General features: G+C 40.0%; 2 protein-coding genes across 5 annotated transcripts in view; both read right to left on the bottom strand.

Moving 5' to 3' along the window:
* TXNRD1 (thioredoxin reductase 1) overlaps nt 1-16523 on the bottom strand; it is a 51005-nt gene that overhangs the window by 25930 nt on the left and 8552 nt on the right. For 3 of the 4 annotated variants that reach the window (XM_090272583.1, XM_090272585.1, XM_090272584.1), the window contains exons 2-6: nt 6429-6551; nt 5256-5328; nt 3991-4110; nt 1003-1145; nt 476-591 (exon numbers count right to left, since the gene is read on the bottom strand). In XM_090272583.1, coding sequence (XP_090128709.1) covers nt 476-591; nt 1003-1145; nt 3991-4110; nt 5256-5328; nt 6429-6515 — 539 coding nt within the window. In that variant the 5' untranslated portion in view covers nt 6516-6551. Of the gene's footprint in view, nt 1-475; nt 592-1002; nt 1146-3990; nt 4111-5255; nt 5329-6428; nt 6554-7777; nt 8089-16523 lie in introns of those variants that run through there. The other variant, XM_090272586.1, reaches the window with a different exon arrangement.
* On the bottom strand, nt 12343-13925 carry EID3 (EP300 interacting inhibitor of differentiation 3). Its single transcript, XM_090275348.1, has one exon. It carries the CDS (start codon nt 13834-13836, stop codon nt 12622-12624), a length of 1215 nt encoding a protein of 404 aa, XP_090131474.1. The 5' UTR covers nt 13837-13925; the 3' UTR covers nt 12343-12621.

Genomic DNA, 16523 nt, shown 5'->3' on the forward strand with positions numbered 1-16523 from the left:
TGTGAGAGAGAAACATCGATTGGCTGCCTGCCAAACAGACCCTGGACCAAGGATCAAACATACAAACTAGGTCTGTGTCCTGACCAGGAATCAAGCCCAGAATGTTGGTGTATTGGGATGACACTCCAACCAACTGAGCCACCCGGCCACGGCCTCATTTGGTTTTACATTATACATTTATAAAATATACTGACACATATATAAATTTCAATATAAGCATGTATCTACATGTTAGTAGTGATGTAAATTCTGGGTAGTAAGATGACCAGTGTTTATAGTTTTGAATTTTTAAATGTGCTCTTGCCTAAAATGATTTTCCCTTTCTCTTTTTCCCCACCTTCTGTCCCTTTGGGCCAAATTATGGAAAAAAAAAAAAAATTCACTATGTTCCAGGAAGTAGACAAAATGGGTTTGAAGAAAAAAGCAAAACCATAAATCTACAATGGGGTTTTCTTTCCCAAAATTTTGTCCTTACCTACTGATGCAGTATTCTCTGTCACCAGGGATGCCCAAGTAACGTGGCCTTTCACCAGTAGCAATGAGAAACCTCTCTGCTGAATAAATTTTTTCTTTGCCTTTGTTATTTGTTGCCTACAAAGAAACCAATATGTCAGCTTTTAAAAGTTGCTATCTCATAGAATTTACAGTTCATAAAGGCCATTCACCTCACTGTCCAATTTGATCCTCATAAAAATCTGGTAATACATAAGCAATATTAAGGCTCTGAGTAATTAGGGGACTTTCTCAAGGTCACAATGCTAGTAAGTGACAGAGCCAAGACTCAAATCCAGTAGTCTGGCCCTGAATCTGGTACTCTGACCTCTACCACACCCCAAAAGCAAGCCCCATAAGATGTGATGGCAAAATCACCACACTGGAAACTCGGGGTCACAGTGGCTATTACTTTCATTAGGATAATCACCTTCTCTTTTCCTGCCTGACCTCCACCCAAAGCTTAACACAAACCAACCAGAAAAGCTACTCAGGCTGTCATAAAATTACCTTAATCCTATGAGGACCGACAAACTGCCCGTATGCATTCTCATAGGTGACTTTCTTCTCCCGCAGAGCCACCCGGTAGCCCCAGTTCAGAGAGCCAATGTGACTCTGTACAGCTTCCGTCATTTTTCCCCAGTCATGTTTAACTGCACAAGAGAAAAGACAAAGCAGTTGTAATCCGGTGCTGCGCCTCTGGACTGCACACTCGAGCTGGCCAGGCAGGACTTGCGTGTCACCTGGGTGCGCTCTGTGCCCACCACAGCGACTGGATCTCAAGCCAGCACTGCTGCCCCTCCTCTGCCCCCAGCCCACGACAGAGAGCCCGGCCACGCCCTTAGATTTGACAACAGTAATCAGACTAGCAGAACTAATCTCTAACATCTTCCCGCACTTTCCGTGTGAACTTCAAAGCACCTGAAGGGGCACAAATTAGTTCTATTATGTACACAGGGAAATGCAGGACGGGTGGCTTGCCCAAGGCCACACACTCATACAGTGGCAGACACAGATACCAGGAGTGTGGTAGGAGAATGTATCCCCAAACTGCAAGCCCCCAACTGCAAACCAATGAGCTGGCTTTTGTGTGTGTGTGTGTGTGTGTTTATTTTTTAAGATTTTATTTGTTTACTTTGAGAGAGAGGGGGAGGGAGGGAGAAAAAGAGAGAGAAACATCAATGTATGCGAGATACGCTAATTAGTTGCCTCGCCCCCAACTGGGGACCTGGCTCACAACTTGGGCAGTGCCCTGACTGGGAACCAAACTGGTGGTGACCTTTCTGTTCACAGGCCAGGGCTAAATCCAATGAGCCACTCTAGCAAGGGCAAGCTGGCTTCCTTTGTATTGACAATAGGATTCTAAAACTTCCAAAATACTTAATATTTAAAAGGTATATTTAATTTTGAGCATAGGAGAATTAGAGAAGTCTGAAAAAAATATAAAGCCCATAAATCTTCCAGAAAGGATCACCCGTCCATCTAGTTTACACGGCTGAGCTCAAGCAATTTTTTTAAGGCCTGAGACTTTCTCTGTACATTCTCCATCTGAAGCTTTAGGGAAAAGGCAGATCACAGGTTGGGCCCCAGACCTGTCACTCCCCGGTCACCAGGCAGATTCAGCGGTGCTGCCTAGCCCAGGTCCCTTTCCTCCCTCACCAGCTGGGAGCTATGCAGCTGCAGTGTCAGAGAAGACAGTCTCCCCAGAATACTGGAGCACTGCTTTTTGTTGAAGGACACGAGATTAGATGTGTTTCTATTTGAAAAATGCAAAGTAAGGCTTCACGGGAACATCAATCAGCAGCCTCCAGCGGTTTCTCATTTGAAAACTAAACCAAGTTTCCTTCTTCCTTTAAGATCTGAAGACATATACATGTGCCTACATCCACTGATTCTTCACCACAATCATCTAAGCACAAAAAGGAGGGAGCTAGCTACTGCTCCCTCAGTGGTGGATCCTGGCAGGCTTGGCAGGCCACTGCTACAAACCCAGCTTGGTTCTCACAGCTAGGCCTGGCTTCCTTCAGAAGACCCAAGAGCTAAAGAGAAAAGCGTAGATAAAAAACCCACCCGGCTTGATATGGGAAGAGGGAAGGAGGGAAGGATTTAACCAGAGAGCACCACTAAAGACTCTCATTAAAGACTGTGGGATTGCTTCTGCTGCTGACAAATGCAAGAAGTGAAAGGTATAAAAATAGAAAACTATATATTTCTACCTTAAAATCTGGAAAGGGGGAAGAAACACAAAAGAGGGAAAACTGTTAAGTTGGTTGGATAAATAATTTTTGTAAAGACAGACAAATAAGACAAATAAATAACTTCAAGTTTTAAAACCCCGTGAAATTTGGGGAGTTTTTGCTGGTTTTAATGTACAGATGTGGACTATGACTGTAGAGACTTATTACTGTTACATGACAGCAGCAGAAATATTCTTTTGCTGGAAAGAAGACTTATCAAATTTACCAAGTTATTTTACCACCCACCTGATTACAGTCTATTAGAATTCGGCGCCATTGGTCCTATTAAAATTCACATTCAGCAGAGGCCTGTAATTATCTCTTATCTTTTTTAAGACTCTAAAGACCCAGAAAGCAGCCTTCTAAGAGTCTGAGAAAAGAGGTATAACCCCAGGAAAACTTTTAAAGTAACTGATTTTCTAAGATTCCAGATTTGAAAAAAGAAAGTACTGTTGATTTTAAATGAGAAAGAAAAGAATCAATAAAGGAAGCACGAACAGTTTGAGTGGAAGCAAATTTTTTCAAAGCATGTATTAATGTCTTGCTTTTTCTTTTTTTAATAATAAAATATCAGTTAAAACTAAAAAAAAAAAACAGCCACGAAATAATTTCCGCTAGCTACTGGTTGGAAGATTTTCCCTCAATTGTCCCATAACCCATAGATTTCAAAACTAGAATCAGATAGGGGCTGGCGTTTCATACTTCAAGGACACAGTGACCTAGGCCATTAATTAGCCATGAAGCTATGCCAGTCCTCATGTTCTTCGCCCACCAGATAGTGCAATCTACTTTGTAAAGTCAAAAGATTCCTCCTCAACGTTTCTAGTGTACTCTCAGTATTTTTAATCTGACCAAGACTAGCGATCCTCTCTCTCCTCACAAGCAAGCCATCCTTCCACCCTCAAAATACCAGCTCATGAAACAGACATCTTCGGATCAAGAAAAATGCACAGCTGCAAAAGAAAATAAATGTAACTTGTACTGTTCTATGAAACTCTCTCTATTTATGACAATTGATTTGAAAGAATTCTGGTTTTTCTATGAAAGAAAGATGCCCCAAGTGCAATATCTGTTCTTACCATAATAGCTATTCAGCCCCCTAACACAGGATAACTGCAGTGATTTTATCCATTAAAAACGTAAACAATGAAAACAACTTCCAGGTTATTTATTGCTAGTCTCATAGAAATGGATGACGTTCTGAAAGATCAGAGTTCAAACCCCTCCAAAGTACAAACGAAACCACAGCTTTCCCCCATACCAATCTCCTCGACATTCCATCCATAGTTTCGAGAGTCTCGCAGGGCTTGTCCTAACAAAGCTGCCTGGTGCATCAGTTTCTTCGGTATGCAACCCACGTTCACACATGTTCCTCCGAGACCTGCAATACATTGAGAGATCAGTTAATGGCCTGCTTTACAGTCCTTCAAAGAAAGAGGTCCACGATAATTATCATTCTATGAACCCTTAATGTAGACAATACTGTTTATACAAGTTTATTCCTAAGTCTTGTGACATTTCTAAGTTCAGACAGCCTTATATACCAAACAGAGCCATCTGAAAAAAAATACAAAAATGAGCAAATTTCCACAATTTCCACATACTTCAAAGATTCAAAATCAATTGACTGCCAGAAATTGAAATACTCGCCATTGAATCTTTGAGCAGAACTACCTGATAAATGGGTTGTGAAGCAGAGCATAACTGGACTCTAGGGCGTCCAAAACTATATATAAAATTTGGTGTATATGAGCATTTTATAAACTATATTTTTATTAGTATTTTATTATCAAGGAATCAACCTCCATGACTATCATGAAGCCCAGGCAGGGTTAACAGTGACGAGTTCTGGAGGTAACTACACCCTACTCTGGACTTTCTGGTTATAACCACTATCTTCTCTCTCTGCCTCGAATGAAAACCCAAATTCACGATACCTTGATCCTTGCCTTCCTATTCCTGAAAGATTCAAAACCAACTGTGTAGAAGGCTTTCTCAGAGGAGAAGACCACTTAGTCTTCCCAGAAGAAAAACCCTCTACTTTGCTTTATGAGGCAGATAGCAACTCCAAACCACGAACAGGTTGGGATCTGCGCAGGCCTCAATATATGAGCATTTTTAAAAATCCTCACCCAAGAATATGTTTTGTTTTGTTTTTTTATTTGAGAGAGGAGGGAGGAGAGGACGGGAGGGAAGGAAAGAGGGAGGGAGAGAGAGATATCAATGTTCAAGAGAAACATCAATCGGTTGCCACTCTGACCAGGGATTGAACCCACAACCTACCTATGTGGCCTGACCAGGAATTAAACCGTCAACCTTTTGGTGTATCAGGACGACACTCCAACCGAGCCACTTGGCCAGAGCAGAACTTAAATTTTTAACATTTAACTGGAGTCTACTTTAAATTAGCATAAAAGAGGTACATGTTTTTGTTTTTTTATAATTGGGCTTTAGGAGCCACTTAAATGAATACCAAGGAAAAACCTGCTCCTACAAATTCACTTGTAAAACATTTGAAAAGCTTACCCCATCTAGTTCCAAGAGGGGTGGGTGTGACAAAATCCAGGACCATCACCTTCTTGTTATATTTGGCTGCCTCCTGGAAAATAAAATAATTAAAATGAGTTGGAAAGGTTAACAGGATAGACCGGGAATGGGATGTTAAAAATCTATCCTATTTTTATTAGGCTACAATGCCTAAAGCATAACTAGTAACCAGTTATTAATACCTGGGAATTTCATATAATTAGTGCTACTTCAAGAAAATATTAAGTAATACTTAGATAATCATAAGGGTAGCTTTAAGAACATGCAGACTACAGTTAGGAAATTGTCCATCAGCTGGAAACCCTAGCATCCTTTTACCTAATCCCATTCAACTAGTAACAAATTAAGCAATCATCTGAAAAACATATGACTATTTCTAAGCAAATTTTAAGTAGCCAGTAAAACAGGTTTACTGAGAGTCTACAACCCTTGATTCAGTCTGTATCCTATAATATTTTTAAGTACGTTTAAGTTTTGGTTCCATGCAGAATATTGGAGAAGCACTACTTGAAACCAGATATTGGCCTGCTCCTAATTTGAGCAGCTTCATTCAAATCCACCTTGACTGATTCTCCACAAGCTACATCTCAAAGGAGAATAAGCACCTCATCTTTTAAAAAGCCTCTTCAGCAAGAATGACAGTTCCGTGGGCTTCGTGACACATGAAACATGTATCTGAACTCACGGCTGGGAGCCTCATTCCTTCCTCCCTCCATCACCTCCAGGCCACAGTTAGTGGTTGTTCTCTTGGCTCACTTTATGAACACAAGAGACAAATCATTTTATTAAATTTAAAAAATCCAACTGCTCTCCATCCTTCTGTTGGGGAGGAGGCATTGTGAATCGTGAAATCAAAGTGAAAAAAATATGAATATTTATTAAGAATAAAAATAATTTAATTTCAACCCATTTCCATACAACCCCTTTATGATATTTGAAAAATCAACCAAGCTTAAAAAGGAATGAAAATGCATCCCAAAATACTGGGCCCAGTCCTTTCATGTAAAGAACATGGAAAAATGATTTATGAAGTGGTCCCCTTAACATGTTCTGCCCAGGTGAATGTGCAAAATGTGACAAGAGTGGTTCAGACAAGTCCCCCAGAGCATCTGGAGAGCTGTCGCAACCCTGACAACACACAGGGAGCCTTGCCTTGGCGGCTGCCAGTCCTCCTGAGCCCCCTCCAATGATGATGAGGTCATAGTCATAGGAGCCAGGAAGATCCTCAGAGCCGTTCATTTTCAGTAGCCTTTGAAGTCTGCCCTCCTGATAAGCCTAAAGAAGAAAAACAACGAAAGGGAAAACACTTTGACTTAAAAGCAGCAATGTCTGAGAAGTTTTGTGAGAAAACCTTTCTTTGAAGAAAAGCAAAAGGAATTTTCAAAGGAAAAAATGTCATTTGATTTCTCTTACAGCACACAAGTGGAAGTGTTCAACCACCTCCCGTCACAGAGAGCTACTTTGAAGTGTCACATACAGAAGGTCCTGATGGCCCAACAAAGCCAGTTTAGGCCTAAATTAAGTTTCATCAGCCCTTTCTTATCCTAGCATTTTTAAACCAGGTTTTAAATTCGGTTTTTACAATATTTGTAGTGCATGTTTTTAATAGAATCATTGATACAATCTGTCAATTAGCCTGACTTTCTAGTCAAAGAATAATGAGTGGGCGAAGGTCTCAGATGATGATAGGGGCCTGGGAAATAGCAATTAAAACAGATTAGCCAAATACTCAAGGGGGTTCTGCATTTTTTAGGTAAGACATAAAGTCTAGAAATTCAGTACTAAATCATGAATTGGCACATACCTGCATACAAATTTAAATGTAAAAGTCCTTGCTTTTGCATAATAAAAGGGGGGGATAAATAAATACACACGACTCTAAAGAGCTCATTTCTTATATGCAAAGCCTCCAATACTATATTTATTATTTTGTTTCCATGTACCCAGCACATAACAGGCTTTATAATCTGTTAGATTTTTAATTTTCCTTTTTTATGGTGAATACTTCTATTTTTTATTTTTTATTGTATTTTTTTCCAATTTTTTTAGTGCCCTCATATCCCCCTCTCCTCTGAATAGCTTTTTAATTTAAAGAAATCATTTCAGTCCCCTAGTTTTTAGACACATTACTTATCATTTCATATTAGGTTTGAATACTGTTTTGGTAATAATATATATTTAATTTTTATTTTTATTGTTTTTCTATTACAATTATCCCATTTTTTCCCTCATTGCTACCCCCCACCCAGCCCACCCCTTCTCCCACAGTCCATCCTGACCCCATTGTCCATGTTCATGGGTTATTCATATTAGTTCATTTGGTGATAATATTTATTGTTACCTTTTATTAAAACAGAAATCTGTGCTAACATGAGATAATGACTGGTAAAGTTAATGAGCATCAAAAAAAAAAGTTTTTTAAAAGTCAAGTTTTAACCATCATACAAAAAAAGCCCCCAAACTTACCGGCCTAGACTGTATATTTTTCTCCTGCCTACCATCAGATGTAGGGGGTGAAAGGCAGAGCTTGGGGTCAGTAGCACAGGATGCTTGGGGTGTGGAAGGGGGTGGAGTGGAGGGGGGAGGAGGAGGAGGAGGAGGAGGCGGCGCAGCTCTGTGGCTGCCCCTTGGCAGCACAGCAGGTACACAAGATGGCCCAGGGCTGGAAGGCAGAACACCTGGAAACCAGCAACAGTGGGGACAAGACTGCATCACCCTGACCGGCTGTACAAAAGGTCTAACATGGGAGGCTGGGAAACACAGCCAGTATTCATCAACTGGCATTATGGCGGAGGATCCTCCTTCAACACAAGACACTGTGGGGGGAAAAACAATTTGGTAATAATAGACATCCAGATCAATGGATCAGTATCATCTTCAGATAACCAGCATTATTATCTAGTTAGTCTCAAAGAGCATAAAGCTGACTTCCTGGTTTGAAAGAATTAATAAACGCAGCTAGGTGTTCTTCCGGAAAGTAACTGTATTAAATCTCAGCCTCATTTTATCTGCTTGTACTTGGTACAGATGGTGCCAGAACACATCACTGGCTACCTAAAAGAAAACCACCAGTTCTTGTAACAACCTCCCCCAACATATCTACTAGACCAAAAAAAAAAAAGCATTGTCATGCTGAAAAGCCACATATTCCCTTCAACAATGTTTATAATCTGTTCTGTACTGAAATTCTGTATCAGATGATCCAAGGTTAAAGTCAAATTATATCAACCAGTGCAGAGACTTTACAAAGAAAGCTCTGAGTGAGCCTGAACATTTTTAACTGTAAAATCAGTAAGACGTAGGCAACTGAAGCATTCAGCTGACCCTAGAACTAAACATGATATCTTTAAATTTTAACCTAACTTAAAAGTGAAGTTGCCGTCATTCAACTCCAGGTAAGTCATTTCCCACCTGAAATATAAATAGAATAGACAGTAGAAGGTAGCTCCCCCAGGCAATGTAAGGAAGGAGAATACAGATGGAATAAGGACACAGAAAAAAAATGTTCCCCACTTTCTCTTCCAATTACATCTGCCAGAAATAGTGGCTGCTGATCACAGTAGCTGATATAGAAGAGGAGGTCTCAAACTTTTTAGTCTCAGGATCCCTTTACAACCTTATTTAGGACCCCGAAGAGCTTTGGTTAATGGGATTTATTTATAAGTTAGCATATTAAAAATTAAAACTAAGAAAAAACTTTAAACATTTTAAGGTATTACATGTCTTAAATGTTGTTAAACATAATTTATTTACAGTTTTTTTAATTAGTAAGAAGAGTGGCATTGCTTTATATAATGTTTGTAATTCTCTTTAATGACTGTCCTAATAAAAGGCAGCCCGTATCTTTTCTGTATTCTCTGTCGCAACATCGCTTGTCATGTACGCAGCCTCTGGAAAACTCCATGGTAGACTTGCAAAGGAATTAGAATGAAAAGGGCAAATGGGATCTTAGTATGATGAAGATATTTCTGACCTCAAGGACTTCCTGAAAGGGCTTCAGAGGGATCCAGACCACACGAAGAACCACGGCTACAGGACATCAGTGTAAATACACACCTCACCTGCAGGTGTTCGAGGGGCTTAGATATTGGCTGTTCTTCTCTCTTCCACCTGCCTCTCAGGAATGCCCCCCCCCCCAGTAAAACACTGCTCCAGATTCCCCTCAAGAAGGCCAAAAGCAATTCAAGTGTACTGAATTTACTTAAAATTAGAATAAGTAATCTTTATTTTCCCCAAAACATGATTTATATCCTTAGACACAGATTTATACTGGGTTTTCTTACCATTATACATGAGTTCTGGTGTTGAACTGACCTGGGGTAAAATACTCTACAGCTTGCTAAGCTTGGTAACTTGGGCTAACTGCTTAGTTCTTAGACGTCTCGTCTTTTCACTTGTAAAGTTAAGCTAACATACCCCTGTAACTCACCAAACTGCAGAGTTTAAGTGAGATAATACATATTAGCACAGTGGCTAGGAGGCAAAATCCCTGTAAGTTACTAACTCTCCCCTACCTAAAGAAGGCAACCTTCCTGGGACTAAGTCCAAAAGCACTGGAGTGTTGAACAGTTGTCCCTTGGACTTCCCTGCACTGCCCCCCACCTGAAATATCCTCTTCCAATCAAATTGTGACCCAGTACATAGACAGACTGAAGAGTTCAAAGATCCTAAGAGTTCAACATTCTAAGATTCCAACCTAAGTTCCATTTCTCCATTGTCTCCTTAAAGTTCCCAAACAACATTCTTCTTTTCTTTCCCGCAGCTATATTCACACACATTGTCAGGGTACTTAGCACAGGCTGTTCTACCCCATTCAAAGCTCACAATCCTCTTCCAAGCAGGTGTCTTTCCCATTTCAGAAATGACAATATAAAAGCCCTTAGAGATTAAGAACCTTGCCCTTGAGTCCAGAATGGAACCCAGGTCTGTATGACTACAAATCTCTTTTCTCACTATGCCATACTCAGTTATTCATATTTCAAAGTACTTGTCACATATGTTCTCTAAACTTTAGACTGTTATTATTCTCACTCAGTAAATCAAAAATCTAAGGTTTACAGATTCAATAATTTGCCCAAAGTCTCACCAGAATGTTAAAGGATCAGGATCTGATCCCAGGTCCTTAGATAAGAAAGTGGTTGTTATCCAACAAAGTTCGGGTAAGAAAAAAAAATTTTTTTCATAGTACTCTCCTTAAATTCAGCTGATTGTATTGAACCAGTGAAACTTAAGCCACTCCATTAGTAGGAAACCAGCAGATTTCCACTTCAGTTGATACCTAATCTCTATAATTAAAATTATCTATTGGTCAATTCTCCTTTTTCTTCAAGGTAAGCAAGCTGTTATTTGAATTTCAAAGTGATGAAGCAACCCAGGTATCACGCCAACCAGTAAAGACAAAAAGAAATGGTCAACTTGATTTATATCTTAACAACTATAACAGCAGAGAAGACCCCAAGCCTTCACATTCTCTATGAACGTTTTTAGTCATCACGAAGTCTCAAATACTCCTAGTAAAGACACTAGGCACTTAACACAGCAATCTGCTGGCAAGTAAAGAATTGAAACAAGATCTTTTTGCTATCATTTTAAGGGTATCTTTTCCTTAAACAGCAAATCTCTGGAAACCAAGGAACTCAGTTAGTAGAGATATGCTAAAGTGAGGATCAGCAAGACCAAAAGATGCTTTCCCAACTGCTAAATAAAAGGATGGTAGACACCAAGAAGAGTCAGCATTCCTTCAAATTTTTGTGTGAGAACTAATCCATCTAGATTACGAACTGTGGCGGGGAAGGTTGAGGATCATGCAATGCAGAACCTCCACTACAAACTGACCACGAACTCTAAGGGTTCATCTACTGGGAAAATAATTGGCCAGGTTTCATGAGAAATTTCTTTTTTTGCTAAAAGCCTTCCTTATTACTACTAAACAACCTTCTGCCCTTCTCCCCCATATAAGATCTCTCCTCTCAATTTGATGTCATTCATTTAGTCTTCGGATTTCCCCTCCACATACCACAGTAGACTTACTAGAAAAATTTATCATTACTGCTATGCAACACTTATCCACTTGCAAAATAATGTTTAATGGCAAAATCCACAGTATCAAAGAGTAAATTCCAATAGGGATAAAGAAAAAAGGCCTCTAGGCATGCTCTCTGCACCTTCAAAAACTGTTTTCTTAAAGACCTAAATTTCTGACAATAACCTCCAAATAAGGGTGTACTTTATATTTTTAAAACAATTGAAAGTAATAAAAAGAAAAAAGGTGTATGGCTTTATAAATAAATTAGTCTTTATTTCAGATTAAACAGGAACAGTTTCCAGGCATTTAAAGCCTTATTAAGAAATGCAAAATTGAATTGGGAACAAATATTCAAGGTTGCTACATAATGAAACATCACTGATTTCTGAAGGACACTGTGTACTAGCAGAAGTTACAGAGGGAAACAGGGGGCCAGAGAAGAAATGAACTAAGTAGATAAAGACTAGAACTGGATGTTAAAAGATGTTGTTTGAAATCATCTAAAAGAAAAAAATCTTCTATCTCTGAGGACTAATCAACAAGGTAATTCAATTTTTGCCCAGTTAACATTCAAATGGAATAGTTTTTTTAAAAATGTTATGGTTTTCTGGTGCCGTAACTTCACAATTCCATATATTTGGCTTCCATGTCCCCTGCTCGGTATACCGTTCTGATCTGTGAACAATTCCTACTCACCTTTCAGCATTTAGTTGATGCCTCACCTAATACAGTAGATAATCTATTTCTTTTGAGTCTAATCACAGAAGAATTATTTAGAATATGGATACTCGCTAGTTAATCTGAGTCCTCCTAGCAATGAAGCAAGGCACCTTATCTTTTTTTTTTCACAGTGTTAATAATATTGCATGTCCATTGCCCAACCAATAGTTTTTCTTTACCATTTTTTTACCCACTCTTTCCCCCACCCGATTAGGAGTTCCATATGGGATTCCCTTGGTTCCCTCTAACAGAGGAACGCAGTATCACAGAGCATCATAATGAATTCTTTTTTGTAAATTATCAAATACCTTTTAATTTATGAAATTTTGAAGTGATTTTTATTAATAAAGTCTTAAAGGACATTCAAAAAGATTTTCCATGAAGATGCCAGTAAATTTTTGTTAGTAACAGAAGATCATAACCACCTTAGAAACTACCAAGAAAAAAAAATGCACGGTACAGGAAAACAATTTCTGAAGTTCTTGAAAATGCTTTTTCACTTCATAAAATACAATACGTGCTTCTATTTGGATTTTGCATTCTATTTTGAAATCTTTTAGAAAAGCCACAAAATGCACCCTATACTAAGAACAAAATTACTTAGTAGGAGTCTGTGATCATAGCCTCTGAAATTTCAAAAGTTGACACAATATTTTTCCAGTCCTGTAAACTCAAAGATATAACTCCTTGTTTCCTGCCATGGAAACTGGGATCATTTCCCTCACCCACTTGGTTAAAATTAATTGGCTCTAATATCGGCAGCCTGTCTTGGTCAAGCCTTATTCTTGCAAAACCATCTCTTATAATGAAAGAAACATAAAATATATTCTCCACGGTACGAGAAAAAGATTTTGGATCAATCACAAACTCAAAATAGGACACAGGAGTATCAGGATACTTTCGAAAGTACCCTTGCAACAATCCCAAGATTCTCTCTACTTCTCTTTCTGTCCCTTCTGGATTACTACTCAGGTCCAGCTTCCTCAGCTTTGTAGGCATATCCCTATTTTCTTCCAATCTGTGAGCTTTTTTATGGTGTCCAGATCGGCGCTTTGGTGTAGAAGACGCTGATTGGAATGAACCAAAAATAAAGTGGAATGTTTCAGCCTGCAATATCCAGGACGTTGCTTCTTTTTGCACTGTCTCCCAGAAGGAAAGAGCTATATTATCATCACAACCACTCAACTCGTTATGTTGACCATCTTCCATCCAGTTCAGACCAACAAATATAAACAAAAAGTCACAAAATGCTACTTGATTAAAATAGCTCATATTCGAGTTTAGCTGCCTTGCTTTCTCTTTACCCAAATCAGAAGCCAAAACAAGAAACTGGGCATCGAGAGCTGCTTCTCTTGTTCGGCTCACTCCATCAAACAGGACATTGGCTTCCTCAAGAGCCTCGGTTAAGGAGTCGCTCGCCGTGTTCACTATGGCTTCACGGTTCTGCTGCACGTTATTGATGAGCTGCCGGTACTGCTTGCGGATATGCCGGCATTTTTCCTCGTCAGCCGCAAGCCCTAGGAGACTGGGATCTATGTGGGCCTCCCCGCAGCTGAGGTCGTCAGAGCAGCCGTCAGAGCAGCCGCCAGAGCAGCTGTCAGAGCAGCCATCAGAGCAGCCATCAGAGCAGCTGTCAGAGGAGCCGTCAGAGCAGCTGTCAGAGCAGCCATCAGCCCCCACCGCCGCTTCCACCTTCATGGGTTCTTCCTCCGCCGCCGCCTGTTTCGTAGAGTACGCACTACTGGTGATGGTACGCGCCATCCGCTCCTCCGCTTTCTCTTCGCCTCCCCTCAGAGAATCTTTTTTGTCAGTCATGCTGGTGACCACGGGAGCTCGGGTGGCGCTCCGCTAACGGCCTTCCCAACGGCAGAAATCGAAGGCGTCTGTCCGAGAGGAGGAAGACGTCCGCCCCGCCCCTGCGCTCTGGTGGCGTAGCTAGGAAGCCCCGCCCCCCGACAGCCCCGCCCCCGACAGCCCCGCCCCGCGGAACCCGGGAGCAGCGCGTCGGCAAAGAAGCCCCCCGCCTACGCGCACAGACGCAACCATCGGTCCTAACTCCACACTGAAATAACACGCGTTTCAGCAATAGGTACTTTTTTAGCGTTTACAGACAGTATCATGTAGCTTTCGAAGAAACACCTGGATGATCTATGACAAAACTGTGGGAAAACTAAAGGTCTTGACTTAAAAACATTTGCTGTCACATACTCCAATTAAGTTGACCTTCATTTTTCATCCTTACTAGGATTCAAAGTCTTTTTGATTTTGTTTGTTTGTTTGTCTTGAGAACTAAATCTGACTAGGTTATAAACTGCCCCTAAGGCCAAGGAGTGTGACCTACAGAATCTCTACACAAACAGGCTGAACTCTAAGGGTCCATTTGCAAGGCGGTTGTGTCAACTCATTATACAAATGTAAATTGCGTCAATTACTTTCGTGGGCCCTCAAAGGCTTAACACTCTCTAACCTACCTCACGGGAGGGAGGTCGGGGGTATTCGCCAAGTGTGCGAATTTCGAATTTCGCTGCTAGAGGGAGCTCAAAGATGGGCGGGGAGAGGGGGATGGGAGGGGAGTATTACACACGCGACCTTTGGTTCCACGATCCAAGGGTGGAAGAATAAAGTGGTTACTTTCTCTGCAAAAGAGCTGTTTATTTGAAAGCTTGCCAAAGGCTAAAGTCCACAGACTGAATGGATGGTAGATCTGAACCCTAAAAGGTGAGCAAAGCTATGAAAATTTTAAACACAACCTATTATAAGGATATAAGAGTGAATGCTGTAAATCGGATGACTAATCTAAACAGGAAAATGCACCCACTAGTTCGCTGGGAATTCCAGTACAGCTTGAGAAAGGGCTCAGCTCAGCAGGCACACAAGCAGCAAGTACACATAACATTAAAAAGGAATAATTTTGTTTTTGAGAACATGCACTCAACCCACAAGATCAAAAGTTTTAACCACTGCAACAAGTGCCCCTTTTAAAGGAGAGAGGGAGTAAGAGAGGGAGCTGGAGAGAGAGAGAGAACACAAACCACATCATCTGTCAACTCTGGTTTCAAGGCACCGAGAAGTAAATTAGCCCTGCCTGCCTTCCTTTGCATCTAGACTGGTTCATTTTCCTTTCCTTTTCTTTCCTTTTTTTAATCACGAAAGATACCTTTATTGTTTTGGAAGTGGGAGCTTTCAACATGACTGGCAAGTGGAAGATCGTATGACAATTTGTTCAGAATCCAGACTTGGGATACATGTTGTAATGGTTCATTTTTCTTTGACATTAGCAGAAAGGTTCTTGCAAATGCATGAAAAGCAAAACCTGTTAAGTTTTTCCAAAATATTTAATTATCGCCCACATTATTTCTTTAAGTAGGAGTAATTGAAGAAGCATACATTTTTCAAAAACACCATGCATTATGGGTACTTGTGCATATAAATTATTCTGCCCTATTAAGACTGCTGGCTTCTCTAAAGCAAGAACGTGGTATATAGATCTTCCAAGCAAAGCTGTTTTCACAGGGATGCAACTGAGTATGCACATTTGAATATATAAATGAATATAAATGAAAAACTTAGTTCCAGGACCTACTGCAAGTTACTTGGCAGCAACGGATTTAATTTCAAAGATTAGGTTAAGAGAGAGATTCTACACGTTGAAAATAAAAGTCGACTGCTTTTCAGAAAGTCAGCCTTACCCTTGTCTGAAAAAAGCAAGAGAAAAACAAAGCTGGGACCCAGGATCAATAAAGTGCCACATTTTGCCCCCAAGTCTGGCCAACTACAAACTAATATTTAAACCTGTTTTAAATCTTAGATGAAAATGCATAGCTAATTCCAACTCCCAAATCCAAAAAAAATGTTTGCTTTTATTGTTAACCATATTCTTGGGGACTTCTGATATCCACTTCAAACTCAATAAAAGTAACTTATAAAAGAACTCCAAAAGGTAAGTCAACCTTCCCACCCTAAGGTGCCTATTTCCTCCTGGCTCAGAAAAGGGAAAACAGGCTGATACCAATTTGCTCCATACAGAGCCTTTCATCTAAGAATTTCAAAATGTTTTACAAAAGTAAATTAATTCTCCTAACCTACTTATAAAGTATTACTAATACTATTTACAGGGATTTCTCAGGAGATAACAGCCTACACAATTTGCCTGAAGCAACAGAACACATAAAGACAGCATCATATTATTAAGTTGTGAGTTCCAGTGTTGAATTCATTCTATGCTAGATCCCTGTCCCTAAGGAATCTTAGTAACATGTAACTTAAATCATCCTCATTAAGCCATACTCACATTATATTCTGCCTTCATCTGCCTTTAGAACACAAGGTTCAGGTGCAGCCTCAAAGGAAAAATTTCATGTCTAATGACTTTCCTTAATCACTTTTAGAATGGAAATTTCAACACTTGTGAATCCTTAAATCACTGAACAGTGACTTTCTAACCTAAGATCAAATTACTGGTAATAATTATATAAATGCCACTTTAAAAAAGAAAGAATAGC

The sequence above is a fragment of the Furipterus horrens genome, unplaced genomic scaffold (assembly GCF_987537825.1).
Source record: "Furipterus horrens unplaced genomic scaffold, mFurHor1.1.pri manual_scaffold_4, whole genome shotgun sequence".
Classification (NCBI taxonomy): Eukaryota; Metazoa; Chordata; class Mammalia; order Chiroptera; family Furipteridae; genus Furipterus; species Furipterus horrens.